This window comes from Hyperolius riggenbachi, chromosome 4, assembly GCF_040937935.1.
Source record: "Hyperolius riggenbachi isolate aHypRig1 chromosome 4, aHypRig1.pri, whole genome shotgun sequence".
NCBI lineage: Eukaryota > Metazoa > Chordata > Amphibia > Anura > Hyperoliidae > Hyperolius > Hyperolius riggenbachi.
Window position 1 is genome coordinate 239,365,848 of NC_090649.1, and position 18,962 is coordinate 239,384,809.

At 41.2% G+C, this 18,962-nt stretch overlaps 1 protein-coding gene across 3 annotated transcripts in view; it reads left to right on the forward strand.

Moving 5' to 3' along the window:
- CD109 (CD109 molecule) overlaps window positions 1–17,568 on the forward strand; it is a 255,948-nt gene extending 238,380 nt beyond the window's left edge. For all 3 annotated transcript variants that reach the window (XM_068281496.1, XM_068281495.1, XM_068281497.1), the window contains 3 exons: window positions 9,233–9,392; window positions 9,559–9,661; window positions 15,618–17,568. In XM_068281496.1, coding sequence (XP_068137597.1) covers window positions 9,233–9,392; window positions 9,559–9,661; window positions 15,618–15,790 — 436 coding nt within the window. In that variant the 3' untranslated portion in view covers window positions 15,791–17,568. The remainder of the gene's footprint in view (window positions 1–9,232; window positions 9,393–9,558; window positions 9,662–15,617) is intronic.
- Window positions 17,569–18,962: the final 1,394 nt, after the last annotated feature.

Here is an 18,962-nt window from a genome sequence, read left to right on the forward strand (position 1 = left end):
TAGAGATGTTCCGAACGGCTCAAATGCGAACTTATTCGTGCAAACAACGCAGATTCGCATTCTTGGCTGAACACAAACTTTATGTGAGTTCAACCCATCCCCTATACTACATCATTGGGCTAAACTTTGATCCTCTACACATCACAGTCAGCAGACACATGGCAGCCAATCAGGCTGCACTCCCTCCTGCCCCCCCCCCCCCCTCTCTTATATAAGGCAGCAGCGTCGGCCATGTTCTCACTCTGTGTGCTGCTGTATTAGTTAGAGAAGGGAGAGAGGTTGCTGCAGACATAGGGAAAGCTTAGTTAGGCTCTTGTTAGCTTGCTCCTTGCTGATATTTGTTGCTGAAAAGCACCACCAAAACAGCTCTTTTGAGATCTAATGTTCTTGTGATGTGTTCTTTTTTTTGTTACCCACTGACACTGCATATACAGCCCTGTCTGCAGCTGACCCTTACTAATTGCTATACTGTGCCAGGCTCAGCACATTCAGTGCCTAGTGTGACTGCTGCACATGTAAAACCAGTCCGTGCATACCTTTCACTGCACCTATGTGACCGCACACTGTTTTATATGCCAGTCCTTGTATACCTTTTCACTGCACCTGTGTGACCGCACACTGTTTTATATACCAGTCCGTGCATACCTTTTCACTGCACCTGTGTGACTGCACATTGTTATACCAGCAGTCACTGCATACCTTTTCACTGCACCTGTGTGACCGCACGCTGTTTTATATACCAGTCCGTGCATACCTTTCACTGCACCTGTGTGACTGCAGTTTGTTATACCAGCAGTCACTGCAACCTTTTCACTGCACCTGTGTGACTGCGCATTGTTATACCAGCAGTCACTGCATACCTTTCACTGCAGGTGTGTGGCTGCACATTGTTATACCACCAGCGGTCACTGCAACCTTTTAACTGCATCTGTGTGACCGCATGCTGTTTTATATATCAGTCCGTGCATACCTTTTCACTGAACCTGTGGGACTGCATACTGTATTATAGCAGCAGTCAGTGCATACCTTTCACTGCACCTGTGTGACTGCACATTGTTATACCAGCAGTCACTGCATACCTTTTACTGCATCTGTGTGACTGCATTATGTTTTATATACCCGCAGTCAGTGCATCCATTTTCACTGCACCTGTGTGACTGCACATTGTATTAGTCAAATCAGTGCATACCTTTCACTTCATCCCCCCAATATGGACAAAACAAAAGGCAGAGGCAGAGCCAGAGGCAGGCCACCCAGCAGGTCTGTTCGAGCTCGTGCTGACGTGATTTCATGCAGCTCTGGACAAAAGTACAGTGTTCAGAAGGCATGTGCCATCAACTCCCAAGATTGCCAGGATGAAGTTGACTATTTAACACAGAACACCTCATCTTCCTCAGCTTCCGCACGGAACCATGACATATCTTCCTCCGCAGCCACCACTGCTACTACTAGCACCACATCCGCTCCATTTGACACTTCACAGGAGTTTTTTGGGGGGAATTAACTGATTCACAGCCATCATTGTTACAAGATGATGGCACTAAGCATGTTACACCACCACCTCATATGTCTGAGTTAGGCGCCAGTATGGACCTAAGGTGTGAGGATGATGAAGTACCTGTTGTTGGTGCAGTTTTGGAGGTGTCTGATACAAGCAAAGCTGTGGAGGATAATGATGATGATGATGATATTGCCATGGATGTCATGTGGGATCCCAATAGACATGATGACCAGGGGGACAGTTCAGAGGGGGATTTAGAGAGGAGTAGGAGGAGACGAGTTGCTGAAAGAAGCAGGGGAAGCTTATCATCAGAAACAGCTGGTGGCAGTGTCTGGCAGAAGGGCAGTCTGTATATAATAAAGAGCATTATTTTACCTGGCCCCGACATGATTCATGTATCCTCAACTAACTCTTCAGCTGCAATCAAAATGTGACTTCAGTCCCCACATGGTGGTTGCCTGGCTGCATGGCACAAACAGCTGGAGAGGAAGTGGAGGATACATGTATCATGGTGGAACCACCAGGTAAAGTATAAGAATGCTCGTCTGCACATTTATTACTGTTCTGGCTGGAACAGAGTGTGGTCTGTAATGGCGTGGGCGTGATGTACCTACCAACAGATCTCTGCAGGGTCGCCCAGTCCATTGCAGTTACGCCCCTGCTGACACAAGGAGATCACTCTCCTTCCTGTGAGGCAGAAGTTGAAAATTTTGGCCTATGCAGTGTTTTCTGATCAGTTCTCCAGGGAAGCTTTATAGTAAAGAAGCATACTGTTTCTTGGAAAAACAATATTGATAATATATACTGTAATATAAAAATAATTTATGTTTGAAAATTTGGATGATGGGTAATAGGTCCATGTTTCTCATAGAACATATTTGACTTTGAATAAGTCAGTTATCTCTTCCTTTAGGAGATGGACGTGTGCTGATGGATGTGGAAGTGTATGCGTGTGCGGGCAGACGCGTGCAGGGGGGAACAGGGACATGACCACGCGCATGGGTTTAATTACCTGGTCAAACATATATACCCAGAACACAAATAACTGAATATCAAAATAAAATACCAGTTTGTAAAAGTCTAAATACTGAAATTAAAATAAGACAGCATTAAAATCAGTATACTTCCCTTAAAATATTTTTTGAACTCTAGCGTAGATAAATCTTATAAGTTAACCTGCTGCTTAGTATTCTTCCTTCTTCTTCTTTATACATACCAATTATTCTCGCTTAGACCATGTTGCATGGCAGTACATTATCGTGTAGTGTAATAGTTGACCTATACAGTTTCACTAAATTGATCTTTTTCTCAATTCTCACCACACAGGAACTTATCCTGAGGCAGTTTTTCTGACGGTCCACAGTAAATTCATGCATTTCAGGTGTATTGTTGAGTGTGTAATGGTATGCCAAGCTGAAACAAAGGAAATAGAGAAAATGTTCTCGCGCTTCTTATGTAAGCCCATGCTTTGATGTACCTGAGTCATTCCTTCTGTTGTTTTCCTATAAAGCCTTTGCTCACATGCTAGAAGTTTTATGGCACAGCGCTGCTCATTATGTGCTGTGGCTGGCTCAATGTTTCTGTTCAGAGACTGCAGCCCAAGAAGCTTTCCAGGGTGCTGAATGTGTTCAATGACATATAAAGCCAGTCAAAAAAAATCAGCTTAGGCCATTCTCCATAAAATAAGCCCCACAGCAGAGAGGGCATGACTTCAAAATGGAGGGGTGACGGCTCTCTCTTCTATTTCAAGAGGTCTATCCTCACTGTAGATGGATGTGGACCTAAAGTGGAGAAGCAACATAACCATTTTTCTCTGTTTCTAGAGCTCCATCCCCACCAATGGTGGACCTGGGGAATCTTCAGGTTAATCTCCATGTCTGGTCGGATAAATGATTAGAAACCAGTGTGTATGGTATAATCTGATTGCTTCATAAAGTAGAAGCGGTCTGATACGCACCCCCTCTATATAATATGTATGGTGGTTCTCTTGAGGCCTTATACATATTGTGAGCTAAATTTAAATTTAAGAGTCAGTACAACACACAGGAGATTGTAATATTTTATTCTGAAGCCTTCAGAGTTTATTCTTTAATTGCAGTTGGTCTCCTGTTTTGTTGACAGAAGGCTTTTTGCAGAGATTCTGGAGGGACGTTCTCTTAAAGTAAACCTGTGAGATAGAAATGTGTCCCTAAGGTATACTCACCTCAGAAGGGGGAAGCATCTGGATCCTAAAAAGGGCTCCTCCATACTCCTCCAAAGTCTCTTTCCATTGCTGGGACCCCCAAGGAGGTGTCTCCATGCACATGCATATTAGCTCTGTCCTGCTCAGGCTGAAATAACAGAGCCCAATCAGGTCCATGCTCCTGCGCAATAGCAGATGGCTCAGCCTAGGATCAGTGAAGATTTATATAGGTTACAACTGTGTGAACAACAAGTTACTTGCAGTCCTCCAGACCAGGCATTAGCTTGTTTGTTGCTACCTGTTCTGCAACTGCACCTAGTACTGAGAGAAGCATAGTATGCCCCCAGTGCCCACTCAGTAACTTTGGTAGAAGTGTGTGTTCAGGTAGGTAGGTACTGCAGGGTCACATTGTCCCTTAAGTAGCTGCATTGTACTACCAACATACTGAACTGTCAATCCTAGGAGTGCATAAACGGTATGCTGCATTGGTATTTATTAACTTACTGTACAAGTCCAACCAAGTAGTTGTGTTAAACTGTGTCCACCCCATTGACGATAACATTCATATTATTACATATTGATATTTTCACTCAGGGTGACTGTTGCATATTGCAGCTTTTTAGTATTTCACACAGTTGCACCCCAACTATTACACCGTAGGGGGAGATTGTATAGCCCTAGCTGTTATCAGACAATTGCCAGGCATGTGGATTTGTCCAAAGAGCCCCTGTGGGCCACCAGTAGTGGTAATGTCTTGAAATAGAGGGAAGTGGCTATGTCACCCCTCTATTTTAGAGCCAAGCCTTTTCTGCTGGTAGGCATAGGGTTCTTTAAGGGGAAGGGGCCACACTCCTTTTGTTATTTATTTTATTAGTATTGACATAGAGGGAAGTCTACTTTACAATACAAAACATTGTTGTGCATTATCACTGAATGGGCCTGATCCAGTTCACTTTTTTTCCCTAAGTTTTCTCTTATGTGATATTTCACATCTTATTAAATAAAAGAATAATGAGTATAATGAGCAACAAAATATTCATAATAATTTTGATAGTTCCTTTTCTCCTAGTTTTTGGTACTTTTTCAGTTGCAGAGTGATGAAAAGCTATCTTAAAGAGATTCTGTAACAAAAAAAAAAAGTCCCCTGTGGGGTACTCGCCTCAGTAGGGGGAAGCCTCAGGGTCCCAATGAGTCTTCCCCCTCTGCTGTAGCTGCAGGCAGTCCAGCGCTGGCTCCTCCGAAGTGTCCCAGAATCCTCCCTTGACAAGGCTGACAAGTGCTGATAAGCGCTGATTTATTTACCTTTCCTGGCTCCAGCAGGGGCGCTGCTGCGGCAAACCGTATGGAGATAGGCGGAAATACCCAATCTCTGTCGGGTCCACTCTACTACGCAAGCGCAGGAGAGCGGGCCGACAGCGATCGGGTATTTCCGCTTATCTCTGAGCGGAGAGCAGATACTGCGCCTGCGCTGGAGCCATGGAGGTAAATATTTACATGCCCGCTGTTCGGAGGGGCACAGCAAGACCGCCGTGGGACACAGGAGGACGGGGGAAGCCTCGATCGGATCCGGAGGCTTCCCCCTACTGAGGTGAGTACCCCCCATGGGAACTTTTTGTAGTTACAGAGTTTCTTTAAACAGAAGATGAAAATTATCTTTTATGAGAAAACTTGGGAGAAAAAGTACATTGGATTGGGCCCGATGTGTTTTATTTGCAGGTCTTATAATAGTCTTTAAGGCACTCATGCAAAACAGGGAGAAAGCTTTCACAAATCACATTTATACTGAGTTCATTTATGTGCCTATGCCATTTTATTATTAGGAATAATGACTTAACCTTTTCAGTCAGAAAAAAACCTTTAAAAATGAGATTAAAAAGAAGTTCACTGTAAAGTTTGTTGTGTCAAATTACCTAAAAGCTCACTAGCCCTGGAGTACTGTTGGGCCTTGTTTGGGCAAGCTTAATGTTGCCCTGTATCACTAAGTAGCAGTACCTAAATAATGCATCTAGCACTTTCTCTGCTTTTTGTGCATTCTTCCTTGGTTCACAGCATGTCATGTGGTTCCAATTTTGTTTCATCTGAAAGCCAAGTAAAGTCAGAAATTGCTCTCTTTCCAGAAAAGAAAATCTTGAGCTTGAGAAATGAGCTTATATTTGCAGTTAGAACTTTTTTCTTTACAATTGTACATCTAATAAATGTAATTTTATTTTTTTTAATTGTATATAACAAAACATTTATCTTGACTTCTATAAAGTGCATTTTGTAGTAGTTTTGTTACCTAAATATTATGATAAGCATCTATCAGTATCAGCTGACTCAGGTAGACAGGCCTCCATTTGTGACCCTTGAATGTTTGTACTGGTCTGAAAAGAAATGCTCGGAACTATGATTTTATGTAACAGTTCATTTGTTTGTTCTTTCTGACTAAATTCATTTTGGCAATGAGCACTTGAAATGACACTATCATGGTCAAAGGTTTAGAATAGAGGAAAATAAAGTAATGTGAAAAAAAGGTACGGTTGCTCTCTGATCTTTTTTTTATGGTTACCAAACTGTTTATATACATCCCACTCCATCTTACAGAGAGTGTGAGATCTTTTCAGAGAAACATTATTTCTGATTTCAACCTCTTTATCCCTTGCTTGCTTTCTTTAAATGGTAGGACAACAAAAGCCTCTATACAATAAAAGTCTTCAAAAAACGAATTTGGTATTTGCACATCACAGTGATTCCAGGACAAATATAACATCATAGCAATGAAACACATTAACTGGCTCTAAGCAATATCTTGGGACATTTATATCCCAAGGTGGGTAAATATTTTACAACATCTTTTTAAAACAACAGCTTAACATGCCCGTGGGGAGACCCTTGTCAGTTGTTTTAAATTTGCTTTGGACATAAGGTAATAGTAATATGTTATAAAGAACCTGAACCGAGCAATGATTTGGACCAAAATATTGCAGAATATTTTATATAGCTCTTAAGGGAGACATGTACAAATGTCTGTAATGAATATTCCTCTGTGTGTGTGCTTGTGCTACAGTAAGTGCTACATAGGCGAATCCTACTAAAAGCCTCAGTTAACTTTTTGCACCCTTTTGTATTTTATACGTCTAAGCCCGTTTAGTTAATAACAGGGATGGCCATTGTGATGCAAATAATTTCAAGTTGATTCAAAAATGATGGTAATGTGTGCAAATGTATCCAGCTTAAAAATGCAACAACTCCATTTTTTTCCCCTAATCAATTAAACAATAATAACAATTAAAAGAATGAAAAAGATTTTTAATTTGCATGTATGCCAATAGTCCAGTGTTGTGCAGGTCAGCAGCAAGGCAAACTGACTTTGACTTTCCTTCAGCTGTATTACAATGACCTTTACCATCCATTTAACCACTTTGGGAAGGATGGCTATGGCCCCCTTTAAGACCAGAGCTGCCCGTGCCCTTTTAAAGAGGAACTCCAGTGAAAATAATTTAATATAAAAAGGTGCTTAATTTTTACAATAATTATGTATACATGATTTAGTCAGAGTTTGCTCATTGTAAAATCTTTCCTCTCCCAGATTCACATTCTGACATGTATTACATGGTGACATTGTTACTGTGGGCAGATTATGTAGCTGTTCTGGCTTTAACAGACAGCTATAAACAGCCATTTCCTGTGTGTGTCATTGTTACATTGTGGCAGTTTGCCCAGAGTACCATACGGTACCAGAGCCTCTTGTGGGAGGGGTTTCAGCACAAAATCAGTCATACAGCGCCCCCTGATGGTCTGTTTGTGAAAATCATTATATTTTTCATGTAAAAGTGGGTATCAGCTACTGATTGGGATAAAGTTCAATTCTTGGTCGGAGTTTCTCTTTAAGAACTGTGATTCTGGTGATTGGCTTACCGCAATCATGGAGTCATGATGCAATTCTGCTGTCCGCGTGACAGCAGAGCGAGTGGGTGCAGTGAAGTGACGCAAACAGCTTTAGGAATGGTGAGAGCAAACGGCAAGGCGGTGGTGAATAAAATCTACTCCATGTCAGGAATAAACAGCCCCAAACAGAGCATAGATTTTACCCACCACCATCCAGAAGCGGTTAATGTTATGATACTGGTATAATAATGTATGTGTCTACAGGTAAATGTGTAGTGTTTTGCTGTTAATATAGAGAATAATGTTGATGGATGGTGTACATTAAATAGCTAACTAGACTAATAACTGTAACACACACCTTAATAAATTATACCTGTTTTGAGAACAAAGTGATTGTTAGTTAGTGTAGCTCCACATGCACTATGTATTTATTTATTTATTTATTTATTTATATATTTAAAAGCAAAATATGTGAATGCTATTTAAAGAGGAACTCCAGCCTAAACAAACATACTGTCATTAAGTTACATTAGTTATGTTAATTAAAATAGATAGGTAATATAATCTATTATCCACACTGTTTTAAAATAGCAATAGCCTTTCTTTTGTTTGTTTGAGCTAGAACAGGGGTGCCCACACTTTTTCGGCTCGCGACCTACTTTAAAATTTGCCGAGGCCAGGAGATCTACCAATGTCCCAAATGCTAAGCACGCCACCCCTCCCCTGCCCGCCCGCCCTGCGTAGGTTAGCCAGGTATATGTGCCTGCAGCATAGGTTAGATGCCCTCAGTATAGGTTAGCCAGGGATATGGGCCCTCAGTATAGGTTATCCAGGCATATGGGCCCTCAGTGTAGGTTAGCCAGGTATATGGGCCCTCAGTGTAGGTTAGCCAGGTATAGGGGCCCTCAGTGTAGGTTAGCCAGGCATATGGGCCCTCAGTGTAGGTTAGCCAGGTATAGGGGCCCTCAGTGTAGGTTAGCCAGGTATACTGGCCCTCAGTGTAGGTTAACCTGGTATAGGGGCCCTCAGTTTAGGTTAGCCAGGTATATGTACCTGCAGCGTAGGTTAGCCAGGTCCTCTGGACTCCTGGAACCTCCGGCAGGCAGGCCACTGGCCAATAAGGATACAGGGGAGAAGACGCGGCGAGGAGAGAGGGAGGAGAGAGGCAGCGTGACCGCTACGTCATGGCTGGGGGCTGCGCCGGGCATGTTACAAGCACGCACGTTGCAGGCTGCCCGCCGCCGCCGCCCCCAGCCATGACGTAGCGGCCGCGCCGCCTCTCTCCTCCCTCTCTAACTCGCAGCCTCTCCTCCTGCATCCTTATTGGCCAGCGGCCGGCAGCTAAACATAATGAGCTGCTGGCCGCAAAATTTAACGAGACGCGGCCGGGAGGCCGCGATCTACCGAGAAGGCGGTCGCGATCTACCGGTAGATCGCGACCGCCTTCTGGGCAGCCCTGAGCTAGAACATGCAACAAAAGATGTGTACAGAACAGAACAAGCAGTACTTCAAAAATAATTGAATACCATGTCCTAAACGTACATTGTGTTGTAAAGTATTTTTTCCGCAGTTGCATCTCATTGACCATCCCTAATTGTGACTCATTTATCCTTTAACAAACTGAATGAACATCCTTTGACAAATCTAAGTGATTCTGATTATCTTTACATTGTCCATAACAGGTACTTAGGAACAGAGACATCAGCTCAGACTGGGATGGCTCTGATGCAGGTGGACATGCTCAGTGGCTTCAGACTAGCTCCAGAGGGAGTGTTGTTGAAATATCCAGTCAAGAAAATAGAAGAAACTGCAGAGGGCAAAGTCAATATATATTTTGACAGTGTAAGTGACCTTTCACATTCATATTCAACCATAAAACAGAATAGTAACACTTTTTTTAAAATTCATATTTAATGCAAATTGTAATTAATCTTATTTGTATTTTTTATCTTGTGTATCAGGAATGTACTATTGTAGACATTAAATAAAATATATTTCTAATCCTTAGATTAATCAGACGGAGGTTTGTGTGGATATACCTTCCCATCGTGATTCAAAAGTTGGGTATACCCAAGATGCCCATGTATCAGTAATTGATTACTATGAGCCAGGTAATCTATGCAGTATGTGTGTGAGTGTGAGTAATGTGTTGGAAAAGGAGGTGGTTTATAAGTGTATAGAGTACCCAGCAAGCTCATGGTGAACCAATCCTGGCGCTCACTCCAACCTGAGTTATTGCAAGTACTTTCTGTTTTAAAGAGAACCCGAGGTGTGTTTGAAGAATGTTATCTGCATACAGAGGCTGGATCTGCCTATACAGCCCAGCCTCTTTTGCTATCCCAAACCCCCCTAAGGTCCCCCTGCACTCTGCAATCCCTCATAAATCACAGCCTCGCTGTGCAGGCTGTGTTTACATCTATAGTGTCACTCTCGGCTGCTCCCCACGCCTCCTGCATAGCTCCGGTCCCTGCCCCCGTCCCTTCCCTCCAATCAGCAGGGAGGGAAGGGACGCAGGCAGGGACCGGAGTTCTGCAGGAGGCGGGGAGAGCAGCAGACTGACACTATAGAGATAAACACAGCCCACTCTAACAAGCTGCTTGTCAGCAGCGCTGGCTGTGATTTATGAGGGATTGCAGAGTGCAGAGGGACCTTAGGGGGGTTTGGGATAGCAACAGAGGCTGGCCTGTATAGGCAGATCCAGCCTCTGTATGCAGATAATATTCTTCAAACCCACCTCGGGTTCTCTTTAAGAAAGCAAACTTTTGTTTTTTTTATGTATATACTTATTCATTGGCCACTTAAATACAGTAGTTGCACCTGTTCAATTGCTTGTTAACACAAATAGCTATCAGACAATCACAGGAATCTATGACAAATCTATGAAAAATTAAGGCAGTTCTGAAGGCAAAAAGGCGTCCAACCCGATACTAGCAGGGTGTACCTAATAAAGTGTCCTGTGAATATATATTAAATGGAACTCTAGTCAAAGCTCTGTATTCATTTTTAAGCATAGTAATGTAGGGAATATTTATACTAAAGGCCTCTCTCAATGGCAAAAGGGTCACTAGTGAAATCTTTCCGATAGGGACAAAGAGATCTAAACACATATACAATCTGGGAAAGAGATTTTTTTTTGTGCTGTTTGTGTTTGCACTGGGAAGATTACCCACAGAGAAATAAAATATCACACAGCAATGCAAATCTATGTTCTAACTTTTCCCCTTTCTATCAAAAACATTATTAAAAATGTTTGTGAGGAATTTTAATTAAATTATCGATCATGATAATTATCAATATTATTATAGTTGAAGAACATCAGGTAGAATTTAAACCCAACAGGTCTACTACAGATCAAATAGACCACAAAGGAAGGTAGGATAGAAAGGTGCGTAGAAGCGCATCTGCGTGAAACGGCCGTAAGGCTCTCATCCCCCAGCACCCTTCGCACAGCTTTACCAGCAAACCGGTATGTTACTTCTGAATATGCATACATTTTAATCCACGATGTTGCACCATGTGTTATGAATAAACAAGCAGTTTACAGCAGTGCCGGCACTTCTCATCTTTTTCTCCGCCTGCATAGATCAAATAGACCTTCAGAATAGCATGGGAATACAATATCAACATCTATCAATTCTTTTTGTAGATTTATGGCAGGCATTAAGAGATAGAATCTGTATGGAATAATAAAGGAATTTGGCATTCATGCCCAATAAACTGTTATCATTAATACAAATCAGACACTCATTCTAATACTGTATTAGTACTTCATAAAATGTATGCTATATATACAGGTAGTCTCTGACTTACGAACCCCCGACTTACTAATGACCCGCCGATGTGAAGGGTATGGATTCTATGTTTACATGGGAACAAGTCAAAAACATTTTTTTCAAATTGGACTTGTAGTTTTTGAGAAAATCGATTTAAAAAATGTCAAAATGGCTTTTAAACTTGTATAAGCAGATACAGAGGGCAGATGTGACACAGAGGGGGACACTGGAGGCACAGGGGGGCACAGCAGAGTAGGAACAGGGGACAGAGATGGCACAGTGTTCCAACTTAAGAACAGATTCAGGTTAAGAACAAACCTACAGTCCCTATCTCGTTCGTTAACCGGGGACTACCTGTATATATATATATATATATATATATATATATATCAAAGTCCCTGGTATCCAGCACAGGCAGTGATTGTCTGATGCAGGATACATGTACTTGCCTGTTGTTTGAACTGGCACTAAAATAACACTAAACAACACCGCCCCACCCCACCCTCCCTGAGGCAGCAGAAACAACTTACCAATCATCCGGACACCATCTGCTACACAGCTCTCAGCGGCTTTCCGGTGTCCTCCATATATGGCTCTCGGCATGTCACCTAACTCACAACGGTCAACATATACTTTGACCATATTACTGTAGTAGGTGTATTTACGCTAAAGCTGTGGCACAAGTAATTAGCTTGACATGTAGATTTCTTCATTGTTTTAAGGAGTGGGTTGACAATCATTACTTAGGTGATTCAAGTCATTTTTTTGCTAAGCAAATCACCCATAGCCCCTTGTTTGCACTGCAAGTCTCTCGAATAGATGTCCAATCAGTCTCAAAAGCTGGTAGGGTCAGGCAGGCACATCATTTTATATAAAAACAGTGCAGGGCACAGTGACTGCTGTTTGCTTTACATATCCGTGCTTTACATTTCCTTGGTAATCATGGCGCTCTTTAGTCTCTGATATTCTGTTTCACCACAAAATAATGTAGGAATTGGTCTTACATTTCAGAAGCATTTTCACACGAAGCAATTATAGTGTTTTCTCTGTTTTCACGTATTTATTTAATTTTATGAGTACCTTAAAGAGAAACTGTATTGCTAAAACCGCACAAAAGTAAACATACCAGTGCATTAGGGGACATCTCCTATTCCCCTCTGTCACAATTTCGCCGCTCCCCGCCGCATTAAAAGTAGTCAAAAACAGTTTTAAAAAGTTTGTTTATAAACAAACAAAATGGCCACCTAAACAGGAAGTAGGTTGATGTACAGTATGTCCACACATAGAAAATACATCCATACACAAGCAGGCTGTATACAGCCTTCCTTTTGAATCTCAAGAGATCATTTGTGTGGTTACCTTCTGTCGCCCTGCAGCTCTTATCCACTGAATACTAGTGACAGGCTGATCGTTTCTTCCTGCAGACAGCTCTGCCCTGTCTGTAATTCCTCAGTATGTGTCAGCCAGCTCCTTTCACACCCTAAAGCTGGCCATACACTGGCCCGATTTTCCGCCGATCGACAGCAGATTCGATCACTGGGATCGAATCTGCTGTCAAATCGTTCACGCAACACGCTAATTTTCGTTCTATTTCGGACCAAAAAAGTGCGGTCCCGTCGATCGTGCTGTGCAGAAAATTACCGTTGATCACCGCGGGTAAGGAGCGCATCGCTAGCGGCGTACGACCGACGCAGGTATACATTACCTGAAGCTGGCTCCCGGCATCTTCTCCGCATCACCTCCCGGCGGGCATCTTCTCCGCATCAGCTTCCGCATCCCAGCTTCCAGCATAACTTCCTGTGTCACTGCAGTGACAGCGAAAGTACAAATAGAGGGCGCTCTATTTGAACTTCCGCAGTCACTGGAGTGACAGAAAGTTATGCTGGATGCCGGGATGCGGAAGCTGATGCGGAGATGATGCCCGCCGGGAGCCGATGCGGAGAAGATGCCCGGGACCAGGCTTCAGGTAATGTATGCGGGGGCCCGGGGGGCGGCAGCTCAGCAGATTGTGATCGGTTTCAGGCTGAAATCGATTCACAATCTGTTTGCAATAAAGGCAGCCATACGATCAGATTCGATCAGAGAGGGATCTATCTGTTGGTCGAATCTGATGGCAAATCGACCAGTGTATGGCTACCTTAACAGAGGAGGATTTTTATCCAGCTCTCTTTCACTGATAACCAGAGATGCTGCTGGCTTATGTAAATAACACACACACTGGAGTGTGCATAGAGGGGCCTGGAGGGGGGCGTGCATAACAGATCAGCACAGAAGAGTTGGCAGCCTTCCAGACACAGGGCAACAAGTCCGACAGGGGAAAGATACATTGATTTATTACAGAGACGGTGATAGTAGAAAGTGCTGCAGTAAGCCAGAGTACATTAGAATAGGTTTAGGAACTTGTAGGATGGTAGAACAAAGCATGACATTTTTGTTACAGAGTCTCTTTAAAGAGTAACATGCCCATCAGAAAGTGGGAAAGGTTGGTTCTGAAACAGAGGGGAGATACGGCTTCTCCTTCACTCTCAGAGCTTTATTCCTGCTGCTGGTGGGCATGGAGATCCGTTGGAGAAAATCCCCATGCGTGGTGGCAGGGGCATAGCTATAAATCACTGAGCTCCATAACAAATTTCTGGTTGGGCCGAGGCCCCCTCCAAAAGTATCATTAGAGTCCCCACATTAGGGTAGCAGCATGTCCTCCTCAAGAGTGGTATTAGGGCAGCCACAAGTGTTCCTTCCCCTTAGAAAGCATTACTAAGCCTTTTTGTAACAGGTTAATATGTGTGTGGTGGTGAGAAGGGGGCAAGTCACATTTGGGAGGGGTAGGGCAACACATGGGAGGGGTGGAGTCACTAACAGTATCAGAAGGGGAGGGGTGGAGCTACAACCAGCACTGCTCTCCTTCTCTGTTCCGGACCTGGCCGGAACTAACAACAAAGTGTCGGGTAGTGTTGCTCGGATACAACTCGTGAACATGGCATATCCGTAATTCATGAGCATTTTTTCACTATGCGACATTGTGATCCGAATCCGTGATCGGACATCGATCATGAATTCAGTTCCGAACAAGGTCTTTTTGAAAACAAAATGACCCCTTCTTCCCGCTGTTCTATTAAACATATCTTGCAAATTTGGTGTTTATAGGAAATAAGGGGGATTTGCTATTAACCACTAAAGTCCACGGCTTTTGGCAATTTTTAATCACAAATACTTTTTTATTTTGAAACTTTAAAATCCGTGATTGGGGGTATCTAAACAAAACTGGTGTTAGGCCATATCAATACGAAGAGAGACGGCAGGTGAAAAAATAGTCCCATTTCACCTGCCTTTCTCTCTGCAATTTGTCAGGGAAGGACATTGGGTACAGGGGGTCATGACCAGGCCCACGGGCCCATGAATACAGTACAAAAAAAGCACAGACATACAGCATCAGAGCCTTAACGTGAGCCTGAGGTGGAAGTAATATGATGGCTGCCATATTTATTTCCTTTTAAACAATGTCAGCTGCCTGCATCTTGATCCTCTGGCATCAGTAGTGTCTAAGTCACAACCCTGAAACAAGCACGTGGCTAATCCAGTCAGACTTGAGTTAGAACTCCTGACCTGCATGCCTATTAGGCTCTATGGCACATCAGTATTAGAGACACAGGATCAGAAAGACAGCCAGGCAACTTGCATGGTTTACAAGGAAATACAGCCATGCCAAAATTGTTGACACCCCAGAAATCTTTCCAGAAAATCAAGTATTTCTCACAGAAAAGTATTGTAGTAACAAATATTTTGCTATACCCGATATTCCCATTGTGTGTATTAGAACAAAACAAAAAAAAGGGAGGAAAAAAAGCAAATTGGGCATAAAGTCACACAAAACTCCAAAAATGATCTGGACAAAATTATTGGCGCCCTTAACCTAATATTTGGTTGTACACGCTTTTGAAAAGATAACTGAAATCAGTCGCTTCCTATAACCATCAATAAGCTTCTTACACCTCTCACTCTGATTTTTTGGACCTCTCTTCCTTTAGAAACTTTTCCAGGTCTCTCCTATTAGAAGGGTGTTTTTTTCCCGACAGCACTTTTAAGATCTCTCCACAGGTGTTCAATGGGATTAAGATCTGGACTCATTGCTGGCCACTTCAGAACTTTCCAGCGTTTTGTTGCCATCCATTTCTGGATGCTGTTAAATCTTCTTAATTTGCATGAAGATTGAAGGTAGCAAAATATTTAAAAGAATAAACCGAACATGTCTATTATCTACTAACGCCTCTCAATATGTTTTTTTTTTCCCAAACAGGAATGAGAACAGTAAAGAGCTACAACTCAGAGGTCATGCGGCATTTGTCTCCGTGTACATTCTGTAAGGAAGACTGTGAATCATGCAAAGATAGCAGTCATACTACCTTTCAATCACCTTCAGTAAAATGTCTTTCTATAGTTTTGTTGATATTATACAATTTGCTATTGTAGGAAAAAAAAAAAAAACCTCACAGCACAATAGAATGTATGTTTTACAAGACCTTTCTAAATTAGTATGGCTGAGGTTTTGTTACAAGTAGTGATGAGCAAATATTCTCTTAATATGCAAATCTCTCCTGATCTAGTAGGAATCTAAGCCAATTAAAGCCTCAAGATGCAGTTTTTTTTTAAGCAGAAGTTAGCTTATTGACCAGCAGCTTAATTGGCTCAACCTCTTATTTATTCTAAGTAAGAGAAAATTTGCAAGTTCAGAAAATTGTTTTACTTATCAATCATTATGTGCAATGCTAAAGGCAGCTGAGAGCTATGTTTAATACCACAAGTAGTTAATTTTGACAAAATATCTAGCAGTGTATTATGCATGCATTCATTTTTGATATGCACTATGTAAATCCACACATAAAATAAATAAATAAATAAAGTGCAGGAACTGCCCACCAAAAACTGATATATCAGTGGTAGGTAGTGGAATCTGGTGGGCTGAGCCGACCAATATTTTCACTTGCATATTTGCATAAATTATAATATTAATAATAAAAGTATGTACCCATAAGTGTGGAACTGAGAATTTCTGCTGAAGGGGTACAGACTGAAGAGTAGGGATGGTCAGTGAGATGAAACTACTTCAGGCTGGGAGGACACTACGCAGTGCTGACAATCATGCATTTTCTGCACTGTGCGTTTTTGCTGTGTCTTTGCATGGGTTTGAGACTGTGTTTTCGAGTTTGCATTTTTAACCCATTTTTTGTGCAATTTGCATTATTTATTACATAATCCATTGAATACAATACAGTATGTTTTTACAAAAAAAACATCAAAAAGGCATGTAAAAATGCGTGTCTCCATTGAGATACATTATGTGCGTTTTACATGTATTTTTGAAAATTATGCAGCAAGTTGTGCATTTTCAAAAATGCACAATGTAAAACGTGCATTTATGCGGCCCATAGACTATCACTAGAGGGAAAAATACTAGCGTTTTCCACATCGCTTGCATTTCTGCCTAGTGTGTTCCTAGCCCTAGTCTTGATGCAGAATTATGCAAATCTTGCAATGCAATTTATTCAGCTTGAGAATGGACTAGTCAAATGAAGCCAAGGTTGGATTTTATTGGTCTGTTTTCAAGTATATACATTTGCATTAAATCTTTGCATAATTCTGCATCAATTTCAAATGATGTGCATCTCAATGACCATCCCTAATCGAGATCTCATGGCTGGAGTCCATGAGACAAGTAAGAAATTGTTATGTGGTTTATCAAATTATTCTATTGATTGCTTATGTCACCATTAAATCATTTTTAATAATGCTAAGAATCCAACAGGAAGACTTTTATATTTAGAATTATTTATTGAAGCATGCTCTTTGCCACTTTAAAACATGAAGATCTGAAGAATAATTTTTTTAAAACTATAAGTACATGTCAGTATTTTTTAAACAACCAGTTTATGTAAATGTTCCTTGTACATACTGTGGTACTGTTTTTTCCCCCAGAAACACTGACTATTTCCATTTCATTTTAAAGGACATTTTGTACTAGCTGTGCATAATTATAACTTCAACAACTGAAACTGGTCCGACCTAAAAAGAATAGTCTGATCTTCAAACTTAAAATCAATTCTCATTTTTCTGAATTAAACATTTTGCATGTTTACTACATTTTCATATGGTTTGTTAGCATCTACCAGCCCAGTCATTTTAGGGGGGACAATTCTTACTTTGTACATTTCTGCTTAGTATGCATTTATTAAATATTTGATAAACACCAACTGTGGTCATTTAGTTTTGAATTTGGCAGATGAGTTTGAACAGTGCATATGAATAGCTTTTTTTTATGTGATTTTTTTTACACACAGTAAAATATACTGTGCATATGCTTAACTGATCACTAGGGATGGTCTTAGAAATGCAACTCATTCCGAGTTCATACAGGATTATGGAAATTTTGTATGGATATAATTACACAGCTTGAAAACAGACCAATCAAAAGCCACCTTTCTGGCATTCGATTGGTCTGTTTCCAAGTAGCATATACTGTATTTACATGCAAAGTGGTCAACTTTTCAAATTGTCAGGTGTAACAAAAGTGCTGCCTTTGTAGTGTTAAAAGTAATGTAAAGAGGTCTGTTTCCGTAACAACTTTTCTCTATAAGTATGAAGCAAATGAAACAAATCCATGCTTAACTCCTTGGAGACTGTTGCGAAAATCATACAATTTTTAAAATATATATAAACATATACATATAAGAAGTACATTACTTCCAGAGTAAAATGAGCCACAAATTACTTGTCTCCTATGCTGCTATCACTTACAGTAAGTAATAGAAATCTGACAGAACCAACAGATTTGGAACTAGCCCATCTCCTCATGGGGGGGGGTTCTCAGGTTTTTCTTTATTTTCAAAAGCACTTAGTGAATGTCAGTTGCTCTGTCCAACTGCCAAAAAAGTGCACGTTGAGCAGGGAGGCTGACCAGCATCTTTGTATAAAACTTTTTCAGGAAGTGTCTTTATAATGAATAAAGGCCATGCTGAGTATCCCCTATGGAGAGATGGACTAGCCCAAAACCTGTCAGTAATGTCATATTTCTAAAACCTAATGTAAGTGACAGCAACATATGAGAGAAGTAATCTATGGCTCATTTTACTCAGGAAGTAACATACTTTCTTATTTGTATGTGTTTATTTATATTTTAAGTTTTAAGATTTTCATGACAGTGGTCCTTTAACCACTTCCCAACTGAGGGGTTTTACCCCTTGACCACCAGAGCAATTTTCACCTTTCAGCGCTCCTTCCATTCATTCGTCTATAATTTTATCATTACTTATCGCAATGAAATGAACTATATCTTGTTTTTTTCGCCACCAATTAGGCTTTCTTTAGGTGGGACATTATGTCAAGAATAATTTTATTCTAAATGTGTTTTAATGGGAAAAAAGGAAAAAATGTGGGAAAAAATTTATTATTTTTCAGTTTTCGCCCTTTATAGTTTTTAAATAATGCATGCTACTGTAATTAAAACCCATTAAATGTATATGCCTATTTATCCCGGTTATAAAACCGTTTACATTATGTCCCTATCACAATGTTTGCCGCCAATATTTTAGTTGGAAATAAAGGTGCATTTTTTTCAGTTTTGCGTCCATCCCTAATTATAAGCCCA